Source organism: Salvelinus alpinus, chromosome 9, assembly GCF_045679555.1.
Source record: "Salvelinus alpinus chromosome 9, SLU_Salpinus.1, whole genome shotgun sequence".
In the NCBI taxonomy this organism is placed as follows: Eukaryota; Metazoa; Chordata; class Actinopteri; order Salmoniformes; family Salmonidae; genus Salvelinus; species Salvelinus alpinus.
This window is the reverse complement of record NC_092094.1, coordinates 4,824,210-4,850,015: the sequence shown is the minus strand read 5'-3', so window position 1 is coordinate 4,850,015 and position 25,806 is coordinate 4,824,210. Positions and strand designations below refer to the sequence as shown.

Here is a 25,806-nt window from a genome sequence, read left to right as displayed (position 1 = left end):
TGACCTTGGGCCCAGATCTACATGACCTTGGGACCAGATCTACATGACCTTGGGCCCAGATCTACATGGCCTTGGGCCCAGATCTACATGACCTTGGGACCAGATCTACATGACCTTGGGCCCAGATCTACATGGCCTTGGACCCAGATCTACATGACCTTGGGCCCAGATCTACATGACCTTGGGCCCAGAACTACATGACCTTGGGCCCATATTTCATGCCTGAGGAGTGTTACTTCCTTCTTCACCAGTAATAATAACAATAATCTAGATCTTTTAACAGATGCTTTTATCCAAAGCGACTTACAGTCACACTGCATGCATTTTACGTATGGGTGGCCTCGGGAATCGAACCCCCGACCCTTTGGCGTTACAAGCGGCCGTTGTCTAACATGTTCCCACTGTGCGTGTCCCCCGGCAGGTCCAGAGGAGCAGGCAGCTGATGACATCCCCTAGCCCGGTGGGGTCCGCCGAGGGGAAGGTCCTGCCGACGGTCAACTTCCAAGTGGTCACCCACACCCAGTCTCTGACCCACAGACAGTCCCCTAAAACGCCCCAGAACATCTCAGCCAGCCCCGTGGGAGACCGCCTGGCTAGGCACAGGTAATAATGAGAATCATCATCATCACCATTTATCATAATAATAGATTTTATTTCTATAGGATACTTTTAAATACACTATGGGCCGGTTTTCCGGACACAGATTAAGCCCACCCTCTTAGTAAAAAGGGTTCCTAAAGGGTTCCTCAGCTGTCCCCATATGAGAACCCTTTTTGGTTCCTGGTAGAACCCTTTTTGGTTCCTGGTAGAACCCTGTTAGCAGTTGATGTTACTCTTCAATAACACAGACCCCAAAGCAAATCAGGGGGAGAAAAATAGGTTCATTCAAAGAGGACAAATCATGGATGTTATGCTGAGAGGTAGATGTTGATTCTCCCCTGTCCACAGTGATTCTCTTCAGTGACTCTCTTCAGTGATTCTCTCCTCAGTGATTCTTTCCTCAGTGATTCTCTTCAGTGATTCTCTCTTCAGTGATTCTTTCCTCAGTGATTCTCTCTTCAGTGATTCTTTCCTCAGTGATTCTCTTCAGTGATTCTCTTCAGGGATTCTCTCTTCAGTGATTCTCTCCTCAGTGATTCTCTCCTCTGTGATTTCCTTCAGTGATTCTATTCAGTGATTCTCTCCTCAGTGATTCTCTTCGTTGATTCTCTCCTCAGTGATTCTCTCCTCAGTGATTCTCTCCTCAGTGATTCTCTTCAGTGATTCTCTTCAGTGATTCTCTCCTCAGTGATTCTCTCCTCAGTGATTCTCTCCTCAGTGATTCTCTCCTCAGTGATTCTCTTCAGTGATTCTCTTCAGTGATTCTCTCCTCAGTGATTCTCTGCAGTGATTCTCTTCAGTGATTCTCTCCTCAGTGATTCTCTCCTCAGTGATTATCTCCAGTGAACAAAGTGACAGGATGTAGTTTTATAACCCAACCCTAGCCTGTGGTTGACCAATTAGAATTCCTTGTAATAAAACTGGGCCAATAGCCAAATAACAAGTATCCTATTTCAGGCTCAACGTATTAACAATTTGGACCAATGAGAACTTACCATGTAGCTATGAGTCCCAGACTGAAATTCCTCACATGTCTCTGACCCATTGATCATTAATCCCCTATTACAGAAAAAAAAAACTATTTCCAATGATCGTTAGTACTGTATTGACCTCTCGTCCTCTTGACCTTTAGTACTGTATTGACCTCTCGTCCTCCTGACCTTTAGTACTGTATTGACCTCTCGTCCTCTTGACCTTTAGTACTGTATTGACCTCTCGTCCTCTTGACCTTTAGTACTGTATTGACCTCTCGTCCTCTGCGTTGTGTATTTATCTTCAAAAAATTCTTACAACCCTCCGTGGAAAGGGTTCTGCATGGAATCCAAAAGGGTTCTAACTGGAACCAAAGGATTCTAACTTCTAACTGGAACCAAAAGGGTTCTACATGGAACCAAAAGGGTTCTAACTGGAACCAAAGGGTTCTAACTTCTAACTGGAACCAAAATGGTTCTATCTAGAACCAAAAGGGTTCTACATGGAACCCAAAAGGGTTCTAACTGGGACCAAAAAGGGTTCTTCAAAGGGTTCTCCTATGTGGACAGCCGAAGAACCCTTTAATACAGTAGCATCCCTACCATCATAGCCCTTGTAGCTAAAAAGCTAATTCAAGGAACATTCTCCATTGATCATGTTTTTTAGTCCAAGAAACCAGCCCTATAAAGTTCAGTTGTCTTTGTTTGTGTTAATAATTTATTTCCATCTCCTGACGCCACAGGTACCCCCAGATCCTCCCCAAGCCCTCTGCCACGGGGGGCATCACCCTGCGTTCGCCCCCCACCCTACTCATCACCAACAGCCCCATGAAGACCCACCACGTGATCCAGCCCCAGTTCAGCTCCCACGTCAACGTGGTCAAGATGACCGCCGTCTCCCTGACCCCTAGCAACACTATCAGTACCAGCAGTAACAGTATGGTCCTCAGGCCGGCTTCAGCCTCGGCCGGGGTGGGAACCACCACCACCACCACCTTTACCACCATCGCTGCCCTAGAGGAGGTCCGGCAACAGGGACAGAGCCAGGGAGGCCCCCCAGCCCCAGCCATCCCACAGTGCCCTGTAGTACGGCCTGGCGCCCCAGCCTCCACCCCTACTCCCACAGTGGCTCCTGAGGCCATCATCACTGACAATACCCCGGGCTCTAACTCTGATAAACGGAGCACCATACAGAAGTCCCCCGGTGGGTCCAAGGGTCCAGAGAGGGCCACTAAGTACCGAGCGTCCAGCGAACCCTCGCTCCTGGTCATATGCTCACCGGGACCTGACAGAGTGGCCGACAGGACCAAAAGCTACCCCTCCTCTAGCTCCCCTCCCACCTCTGCCACCAATGCAGCGACTATTAGGGTAGAGACCAAGCAGGACAGCAATAATAACAGCAGCACTGCCACCACCTGTCACCAAGAAAGTACTTTTTATCTGACTGTTGTGCCCTCGGCCAATCAGAACGCTCCTAACGTCAGCGGAAAGTCCTCCTCGTCCAATGGCTTATCGGCTGTTACCCTATTGTCTGCTAAAGACTCCTCCTCCTGTGCGTCAGGTTCTAAGAGTCCCCGGAAGCGAACCGGCCCTGGTCTGGATTCCACCCACGTGATCCCTGTGAAGCGTGTTTTCATCTCCCAGCAACCTTTAGGTGTGACCTTTGACCCCAAACCAGGGGTTCCCGCCGCCGCCAAGAGGGTCCCAGCCAGACAAGGCACCCCCGCCCGACCAGAGAGCGCCCCCTGTCGAGTGACGGTGAAACAACACCTAGTGCCCACGCAGATCCTGGCGCTGTCCGACTCGCCCGTCACAAACGCAGAGATCTCCTCCTTCTCCTCTCAGACTGGCAGTGTGAAGCCCACGTCCTCCTCGTTGCTGCTAGTGAAACAGGAAGACCAGTCCTCTCTAACTCTACGTCTCAGCACTGTCAGCAGTCACACCACCACCACTGAAGCCTCTGGTACAACCACCACCACAGTGTCTGAACAGCAGCAACAACAACAGCAACAACAACAACAACAACAGCAGCAACAACAGCAGCAACAACAGCAGCAACAGGCCTTACTACAGCAGATCACAGCAGGGACAGTAGGAGCACAGCAACACTCTGAGGCCTCTGTCTCTGCGATGGCGGTAGGAGCACAACAACACTCTGTCTCTGCGATGGCGGTAGGAGCACAGCAACACTCTGTCTCTGCGATGGCGGTAGGAGCACAACAACACTCTGTCTCTGCGATGGCGGTAGGAGCACAACAACACTCTGAGGCCTCTGTCTCTGTGATGGCGGTAGGGGCACAGCAACACTCTGTCTCTGTGATGGCGGTAGGAGCACAACAACACTCTGAGGCCTCTGTCTCTGCGATGGCGGTAGGAGCACAGCAACACTCTGTCTCTGCGATGGCGGTAGGAGCACAACAACACTCTGAGGCCTCTGTCTCTGCGATGGCGGTAGGAGCACAGCAACACTCTGAGGCCTCTGTCTCTGCGATGGCGGTAGGAGCACAGCAACACTCTGAGGCCTCTGTCTCTGCGATGGCGGTAGGGGCACAGCAACACTCTGAGACCTCTGTCTCTGCGATGGCGGTAGGGGCACAGCAACACTCTGAGGCCTCTGTCTCTGCGATGGCGGTAGGAGCACAGCAACACTCTGAGGCCTCTGTCTCTGCGATGGCGGTAGGAGCACAGCAACACTCTGAGACCTCTGTCTCTGCGATGGCGGTAGGAGCACAGCAACACTCTGTCTCTGCGATGGCGGTAGGGGCACAGCAACACTCTGAGACCTCTGTCTCTGCGATGGCGGTAGGAGCACAGCAACACTCTGTCTCTGCGATGGCGGTAGGAGCACAACAACACTCTGAGGCCTCTGTCTCTGCGATGGCGGTAGGAGCACAACAACACTCTGTCTCTGCGATGGCGGTAGGAGCACAGCAACACTCTGAGGCCTCTGTCTCTGCGATGGCGGTAGGGGCACAACAACACTCTGTCTCTGTGATGGGGAACATGAATAGCACAATGTTGGAAGAGTCAGCCTTAGGACATCTGGAAGAGCTGCAGAAACAGGTCTTCACTCAGACTGTGAGTACTTATTATGACCCACTATGTGCCGGTCTTTAGTACAGTATATCAGGCGAACTATTTTTCATTTGTTTAGTTTACAAAAGTTTGTTAAAGTGTCATTCCACAATATTATAACAATTGATCGGACACATTGCTTATTAAAATGTCATTTGATGTTTTTGAAATCATCCTTGTAGGGTGATACCAATAAAACATTGTCCCTCCTCCTCTGATTGTCAATAAAGTTCTGTTCTATTTCACTCTATTCTAGATAGCAGCAGACCACACCAAGCAGCAGCCCCTGGGTTCTACCGACCAACACCAACTCTCCAACATCATGTCCCAGACCTCAGCCTCCTCTGATCAGTTATCTGGCCTTCACCAGGAGATGGTGGACTTTACCTCCTCAGCCTCCCAGCACGGCTCCACCATGGACTACTTCTCATTTAACGATGATGATATGACCCAGGACAGCATAGTAGAGGAACTGGTACAGATGGAAGAACAGATGAAGCTGAAGGGCCTCCAGCCGCTGTTCAGTAGCTGTGTGGATAATATGTCTCTCCAGGGCCTGCCTGGGGGCCCTCAGGGGCCCATCCTCAACACCCACCACCAGGGGGGTAGCTCCTCTTTCTACCAGTCTGCCCATAGCAGCACAACCCCCATCCAGACCCCCACCCCAACCCCCACCCTGACTCCAACTCCTACCCCCACGGAGATGACTCTCGGCGGGTACGGGCTGACCAGAGAGAGCCCCTGCTGCCATCACAGCATGGCCCCTATCACGCCCGTGGAGGGGCCTCTAGGAGGCCGACACACCCCTATAAGCGCTCTGTCTAACTGTTCTAGCGGCATCCCGCCCAGCCCGGTGGAGTGCAGGAACCCGTTTGCCTTCACCCCTATCAACTCCAGCATGACAGGGGGTTACCACGATGCCTCCGTGATGTCTGTCTCCTCCAGTCCCATCAAGCCCATGCAGAGACCCATGGCCACGCACCCAGACAAGGCTAAACTGGAGTGGATCAACAACCGCTACAACAGTAGTGGTACTGAAGCTACTGGAGAAGTCGGAGCAGGGCCAGGGTCTGGGTTATCCATCTCGAACCACAGCCTTGGTGGACTCCTGCCTAGTTACCAGGATCTAGTGGACGATCACTTCCGTAAGCCGCACGCCTTCGCTGTCCCGGGCCACAGCGGCCAATCTTTCCAGGCCCAGTCCAGACAGCAGGACGGTAGCCATTTTGAGCATCTCACACTCATCTCTCCGGTGCGACAGCAGTTGACCAGCGTATCGACCACACCCACCAACACGGCAACCAAACAGGACGAGAGCTTCGCTGTGCCCGCCCCTCTGGACAGCAAGGGTGGAGCCTTGTCATCAGGGGGCGGGACGTTCCGTTGTCGCAGCGTCAGCCCCGCCGTGCGTCAGATGACCTTCAGCGGTACCGACACAACCATTGGTACCGTCACAACCTCCGGCACCGGCACTACCACTCGATTGGTTGTCTCGCAGTTTAGTTCCCCCATGACCTCACAGGAAATACTCAGCATCCTGTCCGACAGCCAATCGGTGGGCGGCAACCTCCACAGCATGGCCCAGCGCAGCCAATCGGTGCCCTTAAACATCATGATGCAGAGCGTTGTGGAGATGCAGGGCATCCAGGGACAGAACCAGAGTAATGCCACTAAGATCACCAACGTCCTCCTGAGTAAGATGGACTCTGACGTGAACGACGCTGTGAGGGGCCTGGGCATCAACAACCTCCCTTCCAACTATACCGCCCGCATGAACCTCACCCAGATGCTGGAGACCCAGTCTCAGAGTCAGACTGCCCCTGGGGGCTTCACCGCTGGAGGAGATGGAGGAGGGAACGCCCATCAGTCTCAGCTGCAGACTGTCAGCTCCAACCATGCCTCTTTCGAGCTCCAGCAGCACGGGGGCTACCTCACCAGTACCGGAGGAGGCGGGGGGGAGATGAGCTTCAACCAAGCACAATCAGGCCCTGGCGGTGAGGATGTGGACCTGGAGCTACAGCAGATCCAGGAGCTTCAGGAGGCCTCAGGACAGCTCCATCCCCAGCTACTACAAACCCAGGCTAGGCTACTCCGGAGTCCCCACTCCCAGCTCCAGAGTCCCCACCCCCAGCTCCGGAGTCCCCAGCTCCAGAGTCCCCAGCTCCGGAGTCCCCACCCCCAGCTCCAGAGTCCCCACCCCCAGCTCCGGAGTCCCCGCCCCCAGCTCCAGAGTCCCCACCCCCAGCTCCAGAGTCCCCACCCCCAGCTCCAGGGTCCCCACTCCCAGCTCCAGAGTCCCCACCCCCAGCTCCAGAGTCCCCACCCCCAGCTCCAGAGTCCCCACCCCCAGCTCCAGAGTCCCCACCCCCAACTCCAGAGTCCCCAGCTCCAGAGTCCCCACTCCAAGCTCCAGAGTCCCCACCCCCAGCTCCAGAGTCAACAGCTCCAGAGTCCCCACCCCCAGCTCCAGAGTCCCCAGCTCCAGAGTCCCCAGCTCCAGAGTCCCCAGCCCCAGAGTCCCCACCCCCAGCTCCAGAGTCCCCACCCCCAACTCCAGAGTCCCCAGCTCCAGAGTCCCCACTCCCAGCTCCAGAGTCCCCACCCCCAGCTCCAGAGTCAACAGCTCCAGAGTCCCCACCCCCAGCTCCAGAGTCCCAACCCCCAGCTCCAGAGTCCCCACCCCCAGCTCCAGAGTCCCCACCCCCAGCTCCAGAGTCCCCACTCCCAGCTCCAGAGTCCCCACCCCCAGCTCCAGAGTCCCCACCCCCAGCTCCAGAGTCCCCAGCTCCAGAGTCCCCACCCCCAGCTCCAGAGTCCCCACCCCCAGCTCCAGAGTCCCCAACCCCAGCTCCAGAGTCCCCACCCCCAGCTCCAGAGTCCCCACCCCCAGCTCCAGAGTCCCCACCCCCAGCTCCAGAGTCCCTACCCCCAGCTCCAGAATCCCCACTCCCAGCTCCAGAGTCCCCACTCCCAGCTCCACATTCCCCAGGCCCAGCTCCAGAGTCCACAGCTCCAGAGTCCCCACCCCCAGCTCCAGAGTCCTCAGGCCCAGCTCCAGATTCCCCAGGCCCATGCCGGGTTCCAACTCCTCCAGCCCATCACCACCCAGCAGCAGCAACAACAACAGGATGAAGAAGACAAGGCACAACAACAGCTAGACTTCAACAACACTGTTAAAGACCTGTTAGGTGACGACGGTCTCAACGTCCACGCTGAAGGCCTCAACCCTAGCTCTCAGCTGGTTGGTCAGGTGGCCTCGGAACTCAACGCGGCTGTGGCGTCCGACTTCACCAACGACATCAGGCTGACCTCCGACCTCTCCAGTAGCATCACAGACCTGAACACGTTGGACGCCGACCTGCTGTTCGATCCGTCCAATCAGCAGCAAGAACAGTACGAAGACGCCACACTGGAAGAGCTGAAGAACGACCCTCTGTTTCAGCAGATATGTAGTGATACTGTGAACTCCTCGTTCGACTGGCTGGAGAGCCAAGACCAGCCTACTACCGTAGAGATGTTGGGCTAATGTTGTTATTGTGTGTGAACGAATGGAAGCTTTTTCCCTTATGTAGTTTACTACGGTTCTTTGTCTATTGGCCCTAGTCGGAAGCAGTGTACAATATAGGGACTAGGGTATCAATTCAGATACAGACTGGCTTAAAAAAAAATACATTTATTTATGTTTTATTTTAATTTTATTGTTTTGTCAGGAGAGAAAAAAACTTCTGGACTCTCGGCCGTTTGTCCAGTGAAAAGTGCCAGCCTAACCTGGAAATCTCTCCTAATTTTTCTTGTTTTTATATCACTTTTATTGTTAAAATATCTGAATCACAATACATTACCACTTAATTTCATCTTCCTATGAAATCATCAATGAGTACATTTCAAGTGAGTGAAGATATGGTCTGTGAGACGTGGTCTGTGAGACGTGGTCTGTGAGACGTGGACTGTGAGACGTGGTCAGTGAGACGTGGTCTGTGAGACGTGGTCTGTGAGACGTGGACTGTGAGACGTGGTCAGTGAGACGTGGTCAGTGAGACGTGGACAGTGAGACGTGGACAGTGAGACGTGGCCTGTGAGACGCGGTCAGTGAGACGTGGTCAGTGAGACGCGGTCTGTGAGACGTGGTCAGTGAGACGCGGTCTGTGAGACGTGGTCAGTGAGACGCGGTCTGTGAGACGTGGACAGTGAGACGTGGTCAGTGAGACGTGGTCAGTGAGACGTGGTCAGTGAGACGTGGTCTGTGAGACGTGGCCAGTGAGACGTGGACTGTGAGACGTGGTCAGTGAGACGTGGCCAGTGAGACGTGGTCAGTGAGACGTGTTCAGTGAGACGTGGTCAGTGAGACGTGGCCAGTGAGACGTGGTCAGTGAGACGTGGTCTGTGAGACGTGGTCAGTGAGACGTGGTCTGTGAGACGTGGTCAGTGAGACGTGGCCAGTGAGACGTGGCCAGTGAGACGTGGTCAGTGAGACGTGGCCAGTGAGACGTGGCCAGTGAGACGTGGTCAGTGAGACGTGTTCAGTGAGACGTGGTCAGTGAGACGTGGCCAGTGAGACGTGGACTGTGAGACGTGGTCGGTGAGACGTGGTCAGTGAGACGTGGTCAGTGAGACGTGGACTGTGTCTGACATGCTACCCCAGGACTCTGATCAAGAGTCCTGCACTATATGGAGTAGGGGTCCTTGTTATAAGGGGTAGATTTCCCAAGGTACAGTATACTGAACACCACACAGTAAAACCATATCTTCCTATGTTGTGTGTACTCATTCAATAATGCAATAGTTTTATTCAGAAATCATCTAACGAATAGGACATCTGGCGCAAAATCACACAATCACACAATCGCACATATTTGCTGTAGGATGTAGTATCCTGTTTTAGTGTGTTTCAAAGGTGAATCCAAACAGAAAAATACAACATTAGAAGACAACTTAATAACATACACATGACATTTTAGCAGTAAATTTGCCTACCAAGTCCGAATACTAAACAGGTAGCATCCAGAAGCTACCAGGTGCTGAATTTAAGACATCTCCATCATGCATCATATTGATACCAAATCAATGGCATACTAGTTCATATCTGAACAGTTTAAATGTCAAAGTCTATAAATACTACTTGTACTGTTCAATTAGGAAGAGATGAGAGGAATTTTGAAGATGAGGAAGATGAGCTGGATTGGTGAAGAACCAATGTGACACTCCTGGAAAGGGAAGCAACAACAAACATTGGCTGCCTTATTTTCCAATCTCCAAGGCCTTACGCCATCTCTACAGACAGACTGTGCATAATACTATTCAGTAGTGCATAGAATCTAGAACCGATTCTAGAACCGATTCTATAATTCTAGAAACCGATTCTATAATTCTAGAACCATCCAGAGCTTCACCATTCATATCAAGGCAGCTAATTAAACTGTGATAATGTTTTCAATACTTTTTCTTATGATTCTCTTGTTATTTGCAGTGTCACTTGAGGCATCCATACTGTATAAAAACAAACCACATGCTGTGTGCCCTTACTTATTATCAGTTGTAGATGGAGAATAATGTTGGACAGGCGGTCACACGTTTCAGTGAACAGAGTGTTACTCCCAGGGTTGAAAAAAATATATTACAGCTGTGTCCTAAATGGAACCCTATTCCCTATATAGTGCACTACTTTAGACCAGAGCCCTATAGAACCCTATTCCCTATATAGTGCACTACTTTAGACCAGAGCCCTATAGAACCCTATTCCCTATATAGTGCACTACTTTAGACCAGAGCCCTATAGAACCCTATTCCCTATATATATAGTGCACTACTTTAGACCAGAGCCCTATAGAACCCTATTCCCTATATAGTGCACTACTTTAGACCAGAGCCCTATAGAACCCTATTCCCTATATAGTGCACTACTTTAGACCAGAGCCCTATAGAACCCTATTCCCTATATAGTGCACTACTTTAGACCAGAGCCCTATAGAACCCTATTCCCTATATATATAGTGCACTACTTTAGACCAGAGCCCTATAGAACCCTATTCCCTATATAGTGCACTACTTTAGACCAGAGCCCTATAGAACCCTATTCCCTATATAGTGCACTACTTTAGACCAGAGCCCTATAGAACCCTATTCCCTATATAGTGCACTACTTTAGACCAGAGCCCATCTGTATAGGGAACAGGGTACCATCTGTGATGTATCCCATATAAATGGTATGGTGATGGTTAAATGTGTAACTGAAGGCAACACAGAGGCTGCATAGATACCGTAGCTGTAAGATTTGGTTTCTGGATTTTGATGATGTCAACATGAGATCTAGTTACGAGTCGTGTTTGGTTATTGCCTTTCCGGAGATCCAGCCTTATTTCCATACCAAAGAAGAGCTGTTGTTTAAATGAACGTACTTTTACGTTAGTAGAAGTTATATAAGGTTTGTATAAGAGGTTGTTATACATGGGATTTAAAATCATCCATTCACTATTAGTGACTATGTTATCAGTGAAGAGAAAACAAATATAACTGGGGTCTACGTCCCAATTGGCACTCCATTCCCTTTATAGTGGAGGGGTTCCATAGGGCTCTGGTCAAAAGCAGTGCACTGTATATATAGGGAATAGGGTTCCATAGGGCTCTGGTCAAAAGCAGTGCACTGTATAGCCCAGTGTGACCCAACTACGGTCCTCCAGCACTCCCAACATCAACACATTGTTATTGTAGCCCAGGACAAAAATCACCTGATTCAACTCGTCAAGTGGCTTGATGATTAGTTTGGCTTGTCCTGGGGGCCACAATAAAAAGATGTACTGGCGGGGATACTGGAGGATCGCAGTTGGGAACCACTGATTATAGAATGCCATTTGGGACGCATACGTATAAAAGACGAAAAGCTGCAAAAATCTATGTGAAGTATGTAAATGGCTGAGGTCCTTGTTGTTGCTTAGGCAACACTGGGCCAAAGAGCATGTTGTTGAAACAATCACTGCTAGCCAGCCAGTTACAGTGCCTTCGGAATGTATTCAGACCCCTTGACTTTTTCCACATTTTGTTACATTACAGCCTTATTCTAAAAAAAATTTTTTTTTTAAACACATCCACAGCAATCTACACACAATACCCCATAATGACATCACAATACCCCATAATGACATCACAATACCCCATAATGACATCACAATACTCCATAATGGCAAAGCGAAAACAGGTGTTTAAACATTTTTGCAAGTATTTACATAAGTATTCAGACGCTCGAAGTTGCTCAACAACCGGGAGACTATTCAGGACCGAGGGAAAGATGAACGGAGAAAAGTATAGAGAGATCATTGGTGAAAACCTTCTCCAGAGCGCTCAAGACCTCAGACTGGGGAAAAGGTTCACCTTCCAACACAACGCAGGAGTGGCTTCGGGACAAGTCTCTGAATGTCCTTGAGTGACCCAGCCAGAGCCCGGACTTGAACCCGATCGAACATCTCTGGAGAGACCTGAAAATATCTGTGCAGCAATGCTCACCATGCAACCTGACAGAGCTTGAGAGAATCTGCAGAGAAGAATGGGAGAAACTCCCCAAATACAGGGGTGCCAAGCTTGTAGCGTCATACCCATGAATGCTTGATGCTGTAATCGCTGTCAAAGGAGCTTTAACAAAATACTGAGTAAAGGGTCTGAATACTTATGTAAATGTGATATTTCAGTTTTTTAATTTTGTATAAATTAGCAAACTTTTTTATATATTTTTTTTACTGTTTTTGCTTTGTCATTATGGGATATTGTGTGTAGATTGACGAGGGGGGGGGGGGGGGGGGGGAACAATTAAATACATTTTTGAATAAAGCTGTAACGTAAAACAAAATGTTTAAAAAAAGTCAAGAGGTCTGAATACTTTCCCGAATGCAATTTATAACAGTAGGATGATTTGCTTGAATTTTGGCTATTGTTGTAAAAGTCATAATCAAACTAAAGCCTCATTAATTTTGTAAATAGGATAGATACATAGAAATGTGTTGTATCACGATGAAAAACGCACTTTTATGTCCATCATTCTAGTTAATAAAATCTATGTTCCATTTGAGAGAGAGAAAAAATAGAAAGTTTAAACAGATCTATAATAGTGAAGATAATGGGGAAGATATTGTGTGTTGGAATTTCTGGCTCATCGATGTATTTGTAAAAGTAACGCTGTCCGTTTGGTCTCTGGTTTGCTGCTGTGTTTTGACTTTTCTTTTCAAAAAGATAATTATAATAATAGGTCTCTGATGTGTGCTTTGAAAGAGAACAATCGCATGGTTTTATTGACAAGAACAAAACAGATGAGTAGTGGTATGAGATATTAGCCGGTTGCATACATTTCTGTGACGTCATCGATTCTATAGGCGTTGTGCTCAGAACCTTTTAAGGGGAAACACTGGAAAGACGTGTCTATGAGGAAAGACGTGTCAATGAGGAAAGACGTGTCAATGAGGAAAGACGTGTCTATGAGGAAAGACGTGTCAATGAGGAAAGACGTGTCTATGAGGAAAGACGTGTCAATGAGGAAAGACGTGTCAATGAGGAAAGACGTGTCTATGAGGAAAGACGTGTCAATGAGGAAAGACGTGTCTATGAGGAAAGACGTGTCAATGAGGAAAGACGTGTCAATGAGGAAAGACGTGTCTATGAGGAAAGACGTGTCTATGAGGAAAGACGTGTCAATGAGGAAAGACGTGTCAATGAGGAAAGACGTGTCTATGAGGAAAGACGTGTCAATGAGGAAAGACGTGTCAATGAGGAAAGACGTGTCTATGAGGAAAGACGTGTCTATGAGGAAAGACGTGTCTATGAGGAAAGACGTGTCTATGAGGAAAGACGTGTCAATGAGGAAAGACGTGTCTATGAGGAAAGACGTGTCTATGAGGAAAGACGTGTCTATGAGGAAAGACGTGTCTATGAGGAAAGACGTGTCTATGAGGAAAGACGTGTCAATGAGGAAAGACGTGTCAATGAGGAAAGACGTGTCTATGAGGAAAGACGTGTCTATGAGGAAAGACGTGTCAATGAGGAAAGACGTGTCTATGAGGAAAGACGTGTCTATGAGGAAAGACGTGTCAATGAGGAAAGACGTGTCTATGAGGAAAGACGTGTCTATGAGGAAAGACGTGTCTATGAGGAAAGACGTGTCAATGAGGAAAGACGTGTCTATGAGGAAAGACGTGTCTATGAGGAAAGACGTGTCTATGAGGAAAGACGTGTCTATGAGGAAAGACGTGTCAATGAGGTTCCATTTTATTTCACTACATGTTTATGATATGAAACATAGCTTTGTCACATAAACCTCATAACGGACAAATGTAACGATGGAAGGACGAACGAAGGCCCGTAGCAACAACAACAACAACAACAACAAAATATACAAAATATTTTTTATGATCTTAATTACCTTAAGATCATAAAAAATATTTTGTATATTTTGTTGTTGTTGTTGTTGTTGTTGTTGCTACGGGCCTTCGTTCGTCCTTACTGTAAAAAAAGTAAACATTTTAAGAATTGTCATGTAGAAAATGACTCCACTATAATTGTCTTGTAGCAAATATGTGCATTAATAATAATAATCTCAGTGAGATTTAATCATTCTCATCCACGAGAATATAATCCAAGTTTTGAGGAAAAATGTCATGTTTAAAAAACCTTTTAAACACCGACGTGCTTCATTATGTTGATGGGTGACTGTAATACGTAGGCGTGCATGTGTTGATCAGTTCTATTTGACTACTTTCTATTCTAAAAGTGCTTACCAAAATGGCACCCTATTCCCTATGTAGTGCACTACTTTTGACCAGAGCCCTATAGAACCCTATTCCCTATATAGTGCACTACTTTAGACCAGAGCCCTATAGAACCCTATTCCCTATATGGCGCACTACTTTAGACCAGAGCCCTATAGAACCCTATTCCCTATATGGCGCACTACTTTTGACCGGGTCCGGACAGTAGTAGTGCACTATATAGGGAATAGGGTTCCATTTCAGATGCACATTCAGTAAGGTAACCGCTGTCTGTTATGGTAAGGGAAGCTTCTGTGTACCTGACTGGCAGTGCTATTGTAGTTAACTTAATTACAGTAAGTTGGGCAGGTTCTGTGTACCTGACTAGCAATGCTATTGTAGTTCACTTAATTACAGTAAGTTGGGCTGGTTCTGTGTACCTGACTGGCAGTGCTACTGTAGTTAACTTAATTACAGTAAGTTACATTACTTTACATTGTGGGCTGTTTACTTAATATAAGTTAAGATAATTCTCTATGTTTCGTTAATGACTGACTGTTATTTTTTTATTTTTTTTGCATACTTTTTAAAAAATGTAGCATTTGGAAAGATTTTTTTTTAATTGATTTTGTGGCATTATATTATAAGGCACTGATATTTGAATTTAATCTTTGAATGAAGGAAAATTCTCCTCCATCTTTAGACGAGTTCCAACTATAGAATTAGAATGAATTGTTCTGATTCTAAGGTTCCATCTAGCAGTGACTCGTTGTGAGTTCCGACTGACCCTGAGCCAGAACCAAACTCAGTTTGACTCTTGTCTATCCTGTTCATTCCTACCAGTAGAAGAAGCTCCTCTCTCTCTCTCTGTTGTTGTGTGGTGTACTGCGTCATATGTACAAGTAGCTTGTTAATATGGCAAAACAAAAGCGTTCATGTTTCTTTTTCAATGGAAAGTGCTCACCGGTGAGATTTTTAAAGTGGTTTTGTAAAGCCAATAAACTTTTTTATAGAATGTTGCTCTTCGTCGTGTTTGCTTCATTTTTAAATGGTAAATTTGAAGATCCACTGTATTCTATTTCAAACTCATAGATATAGTACTGATGAAATACTGGCCTCTAGTGACAACACTATATATGATAGCCTACTGAGAAGGTTCTCTGTGTTATCTTTTTTTGTAATGAGTTTTATCCGAAGTTTTAAACATTTCTCCCACTTTCTTTATACAGTGCATTTGTAAAGTATTCAGACCCCTTGACGTTTTCCACATTTTGTTACGTTACAGACTTATTCCAAAATGGATTAAATCGTTTTCCCCCCCCTCATCAATCTACACACAATACCCCATAATGACAAAGTGAAAACAGGTTTTTAGAAATTTTGGCTTTTTTATTTTTTTTTAAACAACTGAATTGTCACATTTACTTAAGCATTCAAACCCTTTACTCTGTACTTTGTTGAAGCACCTTTGGTAGCGATTACAGCCTTGAGTCTTCTTGGGTATGAAGCTTGGCACATCTGTATTTGGGGAATTTCTCCCATTCTTCTCTGCAGATCCTCTCACGCTCTGCCAGGTTGGATGGGGAGCGTCGCTGCACAGATATTTTCAGGTCTCCAGAGATGTTCGGTTGGGTTCAAGTCCGAGCTCTGGCTGGGCCACTCAAAGACATTCAGAGACTTGTCCCGAAGCCACTCCTGCGTTGTCTTGGCTGTGTGCTTAGGGTCGTTGACCTGTTGGAAGGTGAACCTTCACCCCAGTCTGAGGTCCTGAGCACTCTGGAGCAGGTTTTCATCAAGGATCTCTGTACTTTGCTCCTTCCATCTTTCCCTTGATCCTGAATAGTCTCCCAGTCCCTGCCGCTGAAAAACATCCCCACAGCATGATGCTGCCACCACCATGCTTCACTGTAGAGATGGTGCCAGGTTTCCTCCAGACGTGACGCTTGGCACTCAGGTCAAAGAGTTCAATCTTGTTTCTCATGGTCTGAGACTCCAAGTGGGCTGTCATGTACCTTTTACTGATGAGTGGCTTCCGTCTGGCTACTCTACCATAAAGGCCTGATTGGTGAAGTGCTGCAGAGATGGTTGTCCTTCTGGAAGGTTCTCCCATCTCCACAGAGGAACTCTGGCCGAGCGGCCATTTCTAGGAAGAGTCTTGCTGGTACCAAACGTCTTCCATTTAAGAATGATGGAGGCCACTGTGTTCTTGGGGACCATAAATGCTGTAGAAATGTTTTGGTACCCTTCCCCAGATCTGTGCCTTGACACAATCCTGTCTCTGAGCTTTACGGACAATACCTTCGACCTCATGGCTTTGGTTTTTGCTCTGACATGCACTTTCAACTGTGGGACAGGTGTGTACTTTTCCAAATCCTGTCCAATCAACTGAATTTACCACAGGTGGACTCCAATCCAGTTGTAGAAACATCTCAAGGATGATCAATGGAAACAGGATGCACCTGAGCTCAGTTTCTCAGAGTCTCATAGCAAAGGGTCTGAATACTTATGTAAATAAGATATTTAAGTTTTTTATTTTTCATACATTTGCAAAAATGTGCTTTGTCATTATGGGGTATTGTGAGTAGATTGATGAGGAAACATTTTTCTTTAATCAATTTTAGAATAAGGCTGTAACGTAACAAAATGTGGAAAAAAGTAAAGGGGTCTGAATACTTTCCTGAATGCTCTGTAGATGTTGTATCCGATTGTTCTTTTGCATTGACAATATGGCAGAGCTGGGGGTCAACCTCAAGCCCCTACCCCTAAAAAGGTTAGAGGTCAAGTCAGCCCATTGGATGGCTCCTGGGTTAACTGGGGGGGAGGGGCCTCCCTCTTCCCCCACACAAATCCCCTCGACCAATCAGGAAGAAGTCTGTTGGTCTTGTCTCTCCGTTCCCAGGCCCTCCACCGTATTTATGACATGTTAATGACCTTTACTCCTATTGATCATGACCTCGCCCAGCCTGACCCCTGACCTCTGACTCTTGACCCTGAGAGTGAGGAGCCTTGTCACTGTGCTGTGCCTCCACACAGTGACAGTGTTGTTCAAGCAGCATGTATTCCAATCAATGACTTAGAGCAATATAGAACACACCCCTTAGCTGAGATGCTGACTGAAGGAAAATTAACTATACACATGAAGAAAAAAGTTGCACACTCATCTCTCCTTGCTCTCGATATTGGTCAATTCTATATGAATTCCACACAGTGCCATTTAGCAGTGTTGGGGAGTAGTGAACTACATAAAGTTTAACTAGTAATTTAATTATGTTTTGATGTAGCTTGGTGGTAGTTGAACTGAATTCAAAATCTAGGTCGTGTTTTCAGTAGTTTTTTAATTTTTTATTACCATGTAGCGGTGTAGCTAACTACTGGAACTACACACTACTGTTTTACCATGTAGCGGTGTAGCTAACTACTGGAACTACACACTACTGTTTTACCATGTAGCGGTGTAGCTAACTACTGGAACTACACACTACTGTTTTACCATGTAGCGGTGTAGCTAACTACTGGAACTACACACTACTGTTTTACCATGTAGCGGTGTAGCTAACTACGTGGATGTCGATTATGGCAGCCCCCCGCATCTCTCTGATTCAGAGGGGTTGGTTTAAATGCGGTAGACACATTTCAGTTGAATACATTCAGTTGGACAACTAACTAGGTATCCCCCTTTCCCTTTCTCTAATAGGCTAAATTACACATTCTGTTAACATCTGACTCCAGATCTGTTCTTGCAATTTGTATTCTATGACATTTTCAGATTGAGATATGATACTTTTTCACAAAGTAGTTTCACAAAGTAGTAAACTACTTTATCAAAGTAACTTTAGTTAAGTAAACTATATTTTTCTTAAGGGTAGCTTTAGTGTAGCTTAAAATTCTTCTGGTGTGAGGTAGTGGGTGACTTAGTAAACTATATTGTCCGAGTATTTTCCCCAACACTGCCATTTTAGGCACATAAGTGGCCCGATTTGAACAGGGAATGAATGATACAATACTACAAACAGGTATATAAACAGCACCTTTAGGTCTGTATGCTTTTACCAGGGACTGTGCAGGGTGGTGGAGAGGGCAGGCACTCTACGAATGAGGATTATGATAACAGATGTAGTTTAACAACACACACCTGTCCAGGGTGGTGAATAATGTAGGCACTCCTTTTGAATATGAATTTATTTATTTTTTAAAGTAAAATACCCCTTTAACTGTTTCTAGACAGCATTAAAACATCAAGTAAAGGGGAGATGTTGAGGTTCTGATTCAAAAACCTTAACAGATGGGCTGTACTGATTTCACTTGCATTACGAAACCTTTAAATGAAACAGAGCATATTTGTAAATGAATGAATACAGAAGAGATTATCGAACAGCGTTATCCTGACTATTGGTCTTGAGCTTTGACTGAAGTGGGGGCAGATATGATTAAATCAATCAATGGTCAGCTCTCTAATCAATATATAATTACACTGCACACTCCATCTCATTATGTCCGGGTGTTTAAGACCATATTAGAAATTTCCTTTACTGACAGTTCAAGCTCACAAGCAATCTTTTTTTAAATAACAAGGCAAGTCAGTTAAGAACAAATTCTTATTTTCATTGACGGCCTACCGGGGAACAGTGGGTTTAACTGCCTTGTTCAGGGGGCAGAAAGACAGATTTTTACCTTGTCAGCTCGGGGGATTTGATCTTGCAACCTTTACAGTTACTAGTCCAACGCTCTCACCACTAAGCTGCCTGCCGTCCCCTCTTAATGATGCACTTTATCTAGGCCAACATTTCATATACACTGAACAAAAATATAAAACGCAACGTGCAACAATTTCAACGATTTTACTGAGTTACAGTTCATATAAAGAAATCAGTCAATTGAAATAAATAAATTAGGCCTTAAATCTATGGACTTCACATGACTGGGAATACAGATATGCATCTGTTGGTAACAGATACCTTTAATAAAAAGTAGGGGCTTGGATCAGAAAACCAGTCAGTATCTGGTGTGACCACCATTTGCCTCTTGCAGCGTGACACATCTCCTTTAGAGCGTTGGGCCAGTATGGTTGCTGGACCGAAAGGTTGCTGGATCGAATCCCCGAGCTGACAAGGTAAAAATCTGTCGTTCTGACCCCGATCAAAGCACCCTGATCAAACCACTGTTCCCCGGTAGGCCGTCATTGTAAATAAGAATTTGTTCAATAAAGGTTATATTTAAAGGCTGTTGATTGTGGCCTGTGGAAGGTTGTCCCATTCTTCTTCAATGGCTGTGCGAAGTTGCTGGATATTGGTGGGAACTGGAACATGCTGTCGTACAAGTCGATCCAGAGCATCCCAAACATGCTCAATGGGTGACATGTCTGGTGAGTATGCAGGCCATGGAAGAACTGGGACATTTTCAACTTCCAGAAATTGTTTACAAATCCTTGAGAAATGGGGCTGTACTTTATCATGCTGAAACAGGAGGTGATGGCGGCAGATGAATAGCATGACAATGGACCTCAGGATCTCGTCACAGTATCTCAGTGCATTCAAATTGCCATCGTCGGTTACAACTACCAACTGCAGTCAGATCAAGGCTGGCGTGGTTACACGTGGTCTGTGGTTGTGAGGCCAGTTGGACGTACTGCCAAATTCTCTAAAATTACGTTGAGGCGGCTTATGGTAGAGAAATTAACATGACATTTTCTGTCAACAGCTCTGGTGGACCTTCCTGCAATCAGCATGCCAATAGCACGCTCCCTCAAAACATGAGACATATGTGGCATTGTGTTGTGTGACAAAACTGCACATTTTAGAGTGGCCTTTTATTGTCCCCAGCACAAGGTGCACCTGTGTAATGATCATGCTGTTTAATCAGCTTCTTTATATGGTATACCTGTCAGGTGGATGGATTATCTTGACAAAGGAGAAATGCCCACTAACAGGGATCTAAACACATTTGTGCCCTTAAAGGTTAGAGAGAAGAAAAAAATTGTGCATATGGAAGATTTCTGGGACATTTTATTTCAGCTCATGAAACATGGGACCAACACTTTTACATGTTGCGTCTATATTTTTGTTCAGTAATAATTGGGTCACTGGATAGCATCAACGTTGTTTCCATGTCATTTCAAAAAAGAAATTAGTTGTCATGACGACGTTGAATGAACGTGGAAAACTGATTGTATTTGAAATAAATAATCCACGCAAGAGAATTACTTATTTTTTTCATCCAACTTTTAACCTAAATCAACTTTTAACCTAAATCAACTTTCAACCTAAATCAACTTTTAACCTAAATCCACGTTAACCTAAATCCACTTTAACCTAAATCCAATCACATGGTGAATTTTTTGGGGGTATTTTCACATTGAATTCAGGTTAGTTGATAACTTAACCAAATGTACATCAACATCTGTGCCCATTGGGTAGCTTTTGCAAATGTTTGTAGTGAACAAAATAAATAAATACATACAAATATTTGTGTTAATTCTACTATAGCCTAATCCCTCTTGGTTTTCTGTCCTAATGTTTCATTTGCATAGAGAGGATATTTCTTGTAACTAGGCAGGCTATAGCTTTTTTTTTGTAATGATATGGTAAAAAGGGGACAAAACACATAAATAAACCAATGAATAAAGTATTTTTCTCAAGTGTAAGGTAAGACAAAATGTCTAGATTTAATCTTTGCCTATGTAGAGAGTAGAGAGAGAAAGAGAGATTGGATTTTGTTAGCTGACCACATCACAGCTGATTTCAACCTCACAGCTGGAGCCTATTGTGTGGTCATCGAATGAGGGTGGAGGGATGAAAGGGTTAAGGGGATAGGAGGGAGGAGGGTCATTGGCAAAAGTCATAGCCACTCCAGGTCCATGGTGGCCGGGTTGGATCAACAGCTGAATTAATGTAGGAAGCCAGCTGACTGGCTACCACCGTCAATATCTCCTCACAATTACCAAGTTCTACGGTCAAACAGAGCAGAGCTGTTTCAGAGCTGTTTCATATAGGGACCTGATCACCAGGGTTTTTTTTATCAACGCATTGGTCTTTGGTAACTGCTTGCTAAATCCATAAACCACATCTAACAAATATATGGTGATGCCAGCAATTGTTGTATATCATATGGTGCAGCATTGGGGAACATCCCGGGTCACCAACTACACGCACGCACCAAGTCTATTTCTATGGGCACAAGTAGGGCTGTTGCGGTGAACGTATTTCAGCCACACTGACGGTCACAAGTCGTGAAGGCAGTCAAATTCCATGTGACCATTTAGTCATGGTAATTAGGCTTCTCCAAGCTCTGATGCCATCAGCAGCATCAGAACTTGGAGAAGCCTAGTTACCATGACTAATGTAAGTCGAAAATCTAATCAAACTCTTCATGAGAGCCTATGAGCTCATGTTGCGCAACATTTCTCTAGGCTATGCAATTGCGGCCACTACTAAAAAGAGGAGGATCCCATCAGATTTCTATAGGCTAGGCCTACTATATTTATTTCTCAACTTTCCTAATATTAAGCACATTGCTTATCTTTACAACAGGAGTATAGCCTACCTTCCTGGCTGGCATGAAAATAAACCACGGGAAAAGCATCCTCCATTCGCTATTTAAATGCATCCCCCCCCCTGTTTTGATACAGGTGCATGATAATGGTCCATTCTAAATCTAAACAAATGTCACACATAATTTATTGAGTAAATAAAGACAAGATTAAATCAATAATAGTGTGATGGGTGACAATATTAGCCTATCACTTGTGAATTATATATTATCACTCGTGAATGATGCCCAGCATAAGAAACTTCCTTTTTTTGGGCGACTTTTTCAAATCATAGTCGCACACCTCATGTAGCCTAGCCCATAGTCCTATATGTTTTAATAAGGTTAGTGTCACACCTCATGTAGCCTAGCCCATAGGGCTATATGTTTTGATAAGGTTTGTATCACAACTAAAGTGGCCAAATACCTTTAAGCACAAATTAAGCACATTAATCCTCTTTACAAGGGGTGTAGAGCCTAACTGGGATACATAAGCAACGCGTGAGTTTCAAGTTTGGGGAAGATACTTTTCACCATTAAGATGCACCTTTATAATAAAAGCATTACGTGCATAATCACATTTGCGGGTTTGCGCTTATAGCCTACTGCCGTGTGCGCATTGCTGTGCTTATAATGTGAAGAAATAGCCTAATAGTTTATCAACATTTTGAGCTAAACGTTCTGATTTGTTGAGTCAGCCACATTGCGTAATAAAGTTGTTTTGATGCTAGTGGTTGTATTAATTTGGGATCTATTGCATCCTACAACTGTCCCAGAATATGTTTGGAATACTTATTTCTCGCAAAGAATAGAATAGGTCGACTTTTGTACTATGGGGGATAGTATATTGACATAGGCTAATGCTTTTGCTCTTCGTTCGGCCTACTCATTTTGTTTGGCTGACAAAAAGTAAATGTGGACAGTTCTTTCAATATCTTCAATTTGCACCTCGGAATTGGATAAGGACACACACGCAGTTGGGTCTCCGATGTGTCTGTCTTCACTTGTAGCCTGTGAGAAAGACCCAATCATATGATGGAGAGCCATGTGAATGAGAGGTGCTTAGGAGCGTGCAGCACTCAGGGAGAAGGCCAAAAAGCAGTACTCCGGGACAAGGGTACAACACGGCCACTGGCTGCAAAAGGCATGGATTATTCTACGTCAACAAAGGAGATGTGGCAGTGAAATTCGAGGCATTATCAAGTGCTTGTCAAATTGTGAATGAGAGACTAGTGAAGAGTGTACAGCCTGCGCAAATAACAAAGCAGAGCTAATGCCTTTCAAGCGGATTTTTTCAAATGATCATTAGAATCGCATCATGCAGCATTACAATGTATTAAAAATCTGAACGTACAGTGCATTCGGAAATTATTCAGACCCCTTGACAATTTCCAAATGTTGTTACGTTACAGCCTCATTATAAAATTGATTAAATTGTTAGTTTTTTTCATCAATCTACACACAATACCCCATAATGACAAAGAAAAACAGATTTTTAGAATTATGTACAAATGTATAAAAAAAAAAAAACTGAAATATCACATTTACGTAAGTATTCTGACCCTTTACTCAATACTTTGTTGAAGCACCTTTGACAGCGATTACAGCCTGGAGTCTTCTTGGGTATGATGCTAAAAGCTTGGCACACCTATTTTGGGGGAATTTCTCCCATTCTTCTCTGCAAATTCTCTCAAGCTCTGTCAGGTTGGATGGGGAGCGTTGCTGCACAGCTATTTTCAGGTCTCTCCAGAGATGTTCGATCGGGTTGAAGTCTGGGCTCCGGCTGGACCACTCAGTGACATTCAGAGACTTGTCCCGAAGCCACTCCTGCGTTGTCTTGACTGTGTGCTTAGGGTCGTTGTCCTGTTGGAAGGTGAATCTTCGCCCCAGTCTGAGGTCTTCGCCTCACTGTGCGTGCAGATGCACTCACACCTGCCTGCTGCCATTCCTGAGCAAGCTCTGTACTGGTGGTGCCCCGATCCCGCAGCTGAATCAACTTTAGGAGACGGTCCTGGAGCGTGCTGGACTTTCTTGGGCGCCCTGAAGCCTTCTTCACAACAATTGAACTGCTCTTCTTGAAGTTCTTGATGATCCGGTAAATGGTTGATTTAGGTGCAATCTTACTGGCAGCAATATCCTTGCCTGTGAAGCCCAGGAAACCATGATTGACAGAGGAAGAACAATGATTCCAAGCAGCACACTCCTTTTGAAGCTTCCAGTCTTTTATTTCAACTCAATTAGCATGACAGAGTGATCTCCAGCCTTGTCCTCGTCAACACTCACACCTGTGTTAACGAGAGAATCACTGACATGATGTCAGCTGGTCCTTTTGTGGAAGGGCTGAAATGCAGTGGAAATGTTTTGGGAGGATTAAGTTCATTTGCATCGCAAAGAGGGACTTTGCAATTAATTGCAATTCATCTGATCACTCTTCATAAGATTCTGGAGTATATGCAAATTGCCATCATACAAACTGAGGCAGCAGACTTTGTGAAAATTAATACTTGTGTCATTCTCAAATCTTTTGGCCATGACTGTACAATATAGAGAAGACATCAACACTATGAAATAACACATGTAATCATGTAGGAACCAAAAAAGTGTTAAACAAATCAAAACATATTTTATGTTCTTTAAAGTAGCCACCCTTTGCCTTGATGACAGCTTTGCACACTCTTAGCATTCTCTCAACCAGCTTCACCTGGAATGCTTTTCCAACAGTCTTGAAGGAGTTCCCACAAATGCTGAGCACTTGTTGGCTGCTTTTTCTTCACTCTGCGGTCCAACTCATCCTTAACCATCTCAATTGGGTTGAGGTCGGTGATTGTAAAGGCCAGGTCATCTGATGCAGCACTCCATCACTCTCCTTGGTTCCACAGCCTGTTGGTGTGTTGAGTTATTGTCTTGTAGGAAAACAAATGATAGTGGAACTAAGCTCAAACCAGATGGGATGGCGTATCGCTGCAGAATGCTGTGGTAGCTATGCTGGTTAAGTGTGCCTTGAATTCTAAATAAATCACAGACAGTGTCACCAGCAAAACACCCCTACACCATCACACCTCCTCCTCCATGCTTCACGGTGGGAACCACACATGCGGAGATCATACTCTGCGTCTCACAAAGACACGGCGGTTGGAACCAAAAATCTCCAATTTGGACTCATCAGACCAAGGACAGATTTCCCCCGGTCTAATGTCCATTGCTCGTGTTTCTTGGCCCAAGCAAGTCTCTTCTTATTATTGGTGTCCTTTAGTAGTGGTTTCTTTGCAGCAATTTGACCATGAAGGCCTGATTCACGCAGTCTCCTCTAAACAGTTGATGTTGAGATGCGTCTGTTACTTGAACTCTGTGAAGCATTTATTTGGGCTGCAATCTGAGGTGCAATTAACTCTAATGAACATATCGTCTGCAGCAGAGGTAACTCTGGGTCTTCCTTTCCTGTGGCGGTCCTCATGAGAGACAGTTTCATCAGAGCGCTTGCTGGTTTTTGTGACTGCAACTGAAGAAACTTTTAAAGTTCTTGAAATTTTCCATATTGACTGACCTTCATGTCTTAAAGTAATGATGGACTGTTGTTTCTCTTTGCTTATTTGAGCTGTTCTTGCCATAATATTGACTTGGTATTTTACCAAATAGGGCTATCCTCTGTATACCAGCCCTACCTTGTCACAACACAACTGATTGGCTCAAACACATTAAGAAGGAAATACATTCCACAAATTAACTTCTAAGAAGGCACACCTGTTAATTGGAATGCATTCCAGGTGACTACCTCATGAAGCTGGTTGAGTGAATGCCAAGAGTGTGCAAAGCAAAGCAATTGTTTTAACTTTTTGAAATGTTATTTAACCTTTCAAGGCAAATGGTGGCTACTTTGAAGAATCTCAAATATAAAATATATTTTTAATTGT

The 25,806-nt window shown here is 45.4% G+C and overlaps 1 protein-coding gene across 1 annotated transcript in view; it reads left to right on the top strand.

Moving 5' to 3' along the window:
- The window catches only part of LOC139584190 (DNA-binding protein RFX7-like), a 28,994-nt gene extending 18,841 nt beyond the window's left edge, over positions 1 to 10,153 (top strand). Inside the window, exons 9-12 of the mRNA XM_071415747.1 lie at positions 422 to 603; positions 2,315 to 4,649; positions 4,903 to 6,791; positions 7,686 to 10,153. Coding sequence (XP_071271848.1) covers positions 422 to 603; positions 2,315 to 4,649; positions 4,903 to 6,791; positions 7,686 to 8,172 — 4,893 coding nt within the window. The 3' untranslated portion in view covers positions 8,173 to 10,153. The remainder of the gene's footprint in view (positions 1 to 421; positions 604 to 2,314; positions 4,650 to 4,902; positions 6,792 to 7,685) is intronic.
- The last annotated feature ends 15,653 nt before the right edge of the window (positions 10,154 to 25,806 follow it).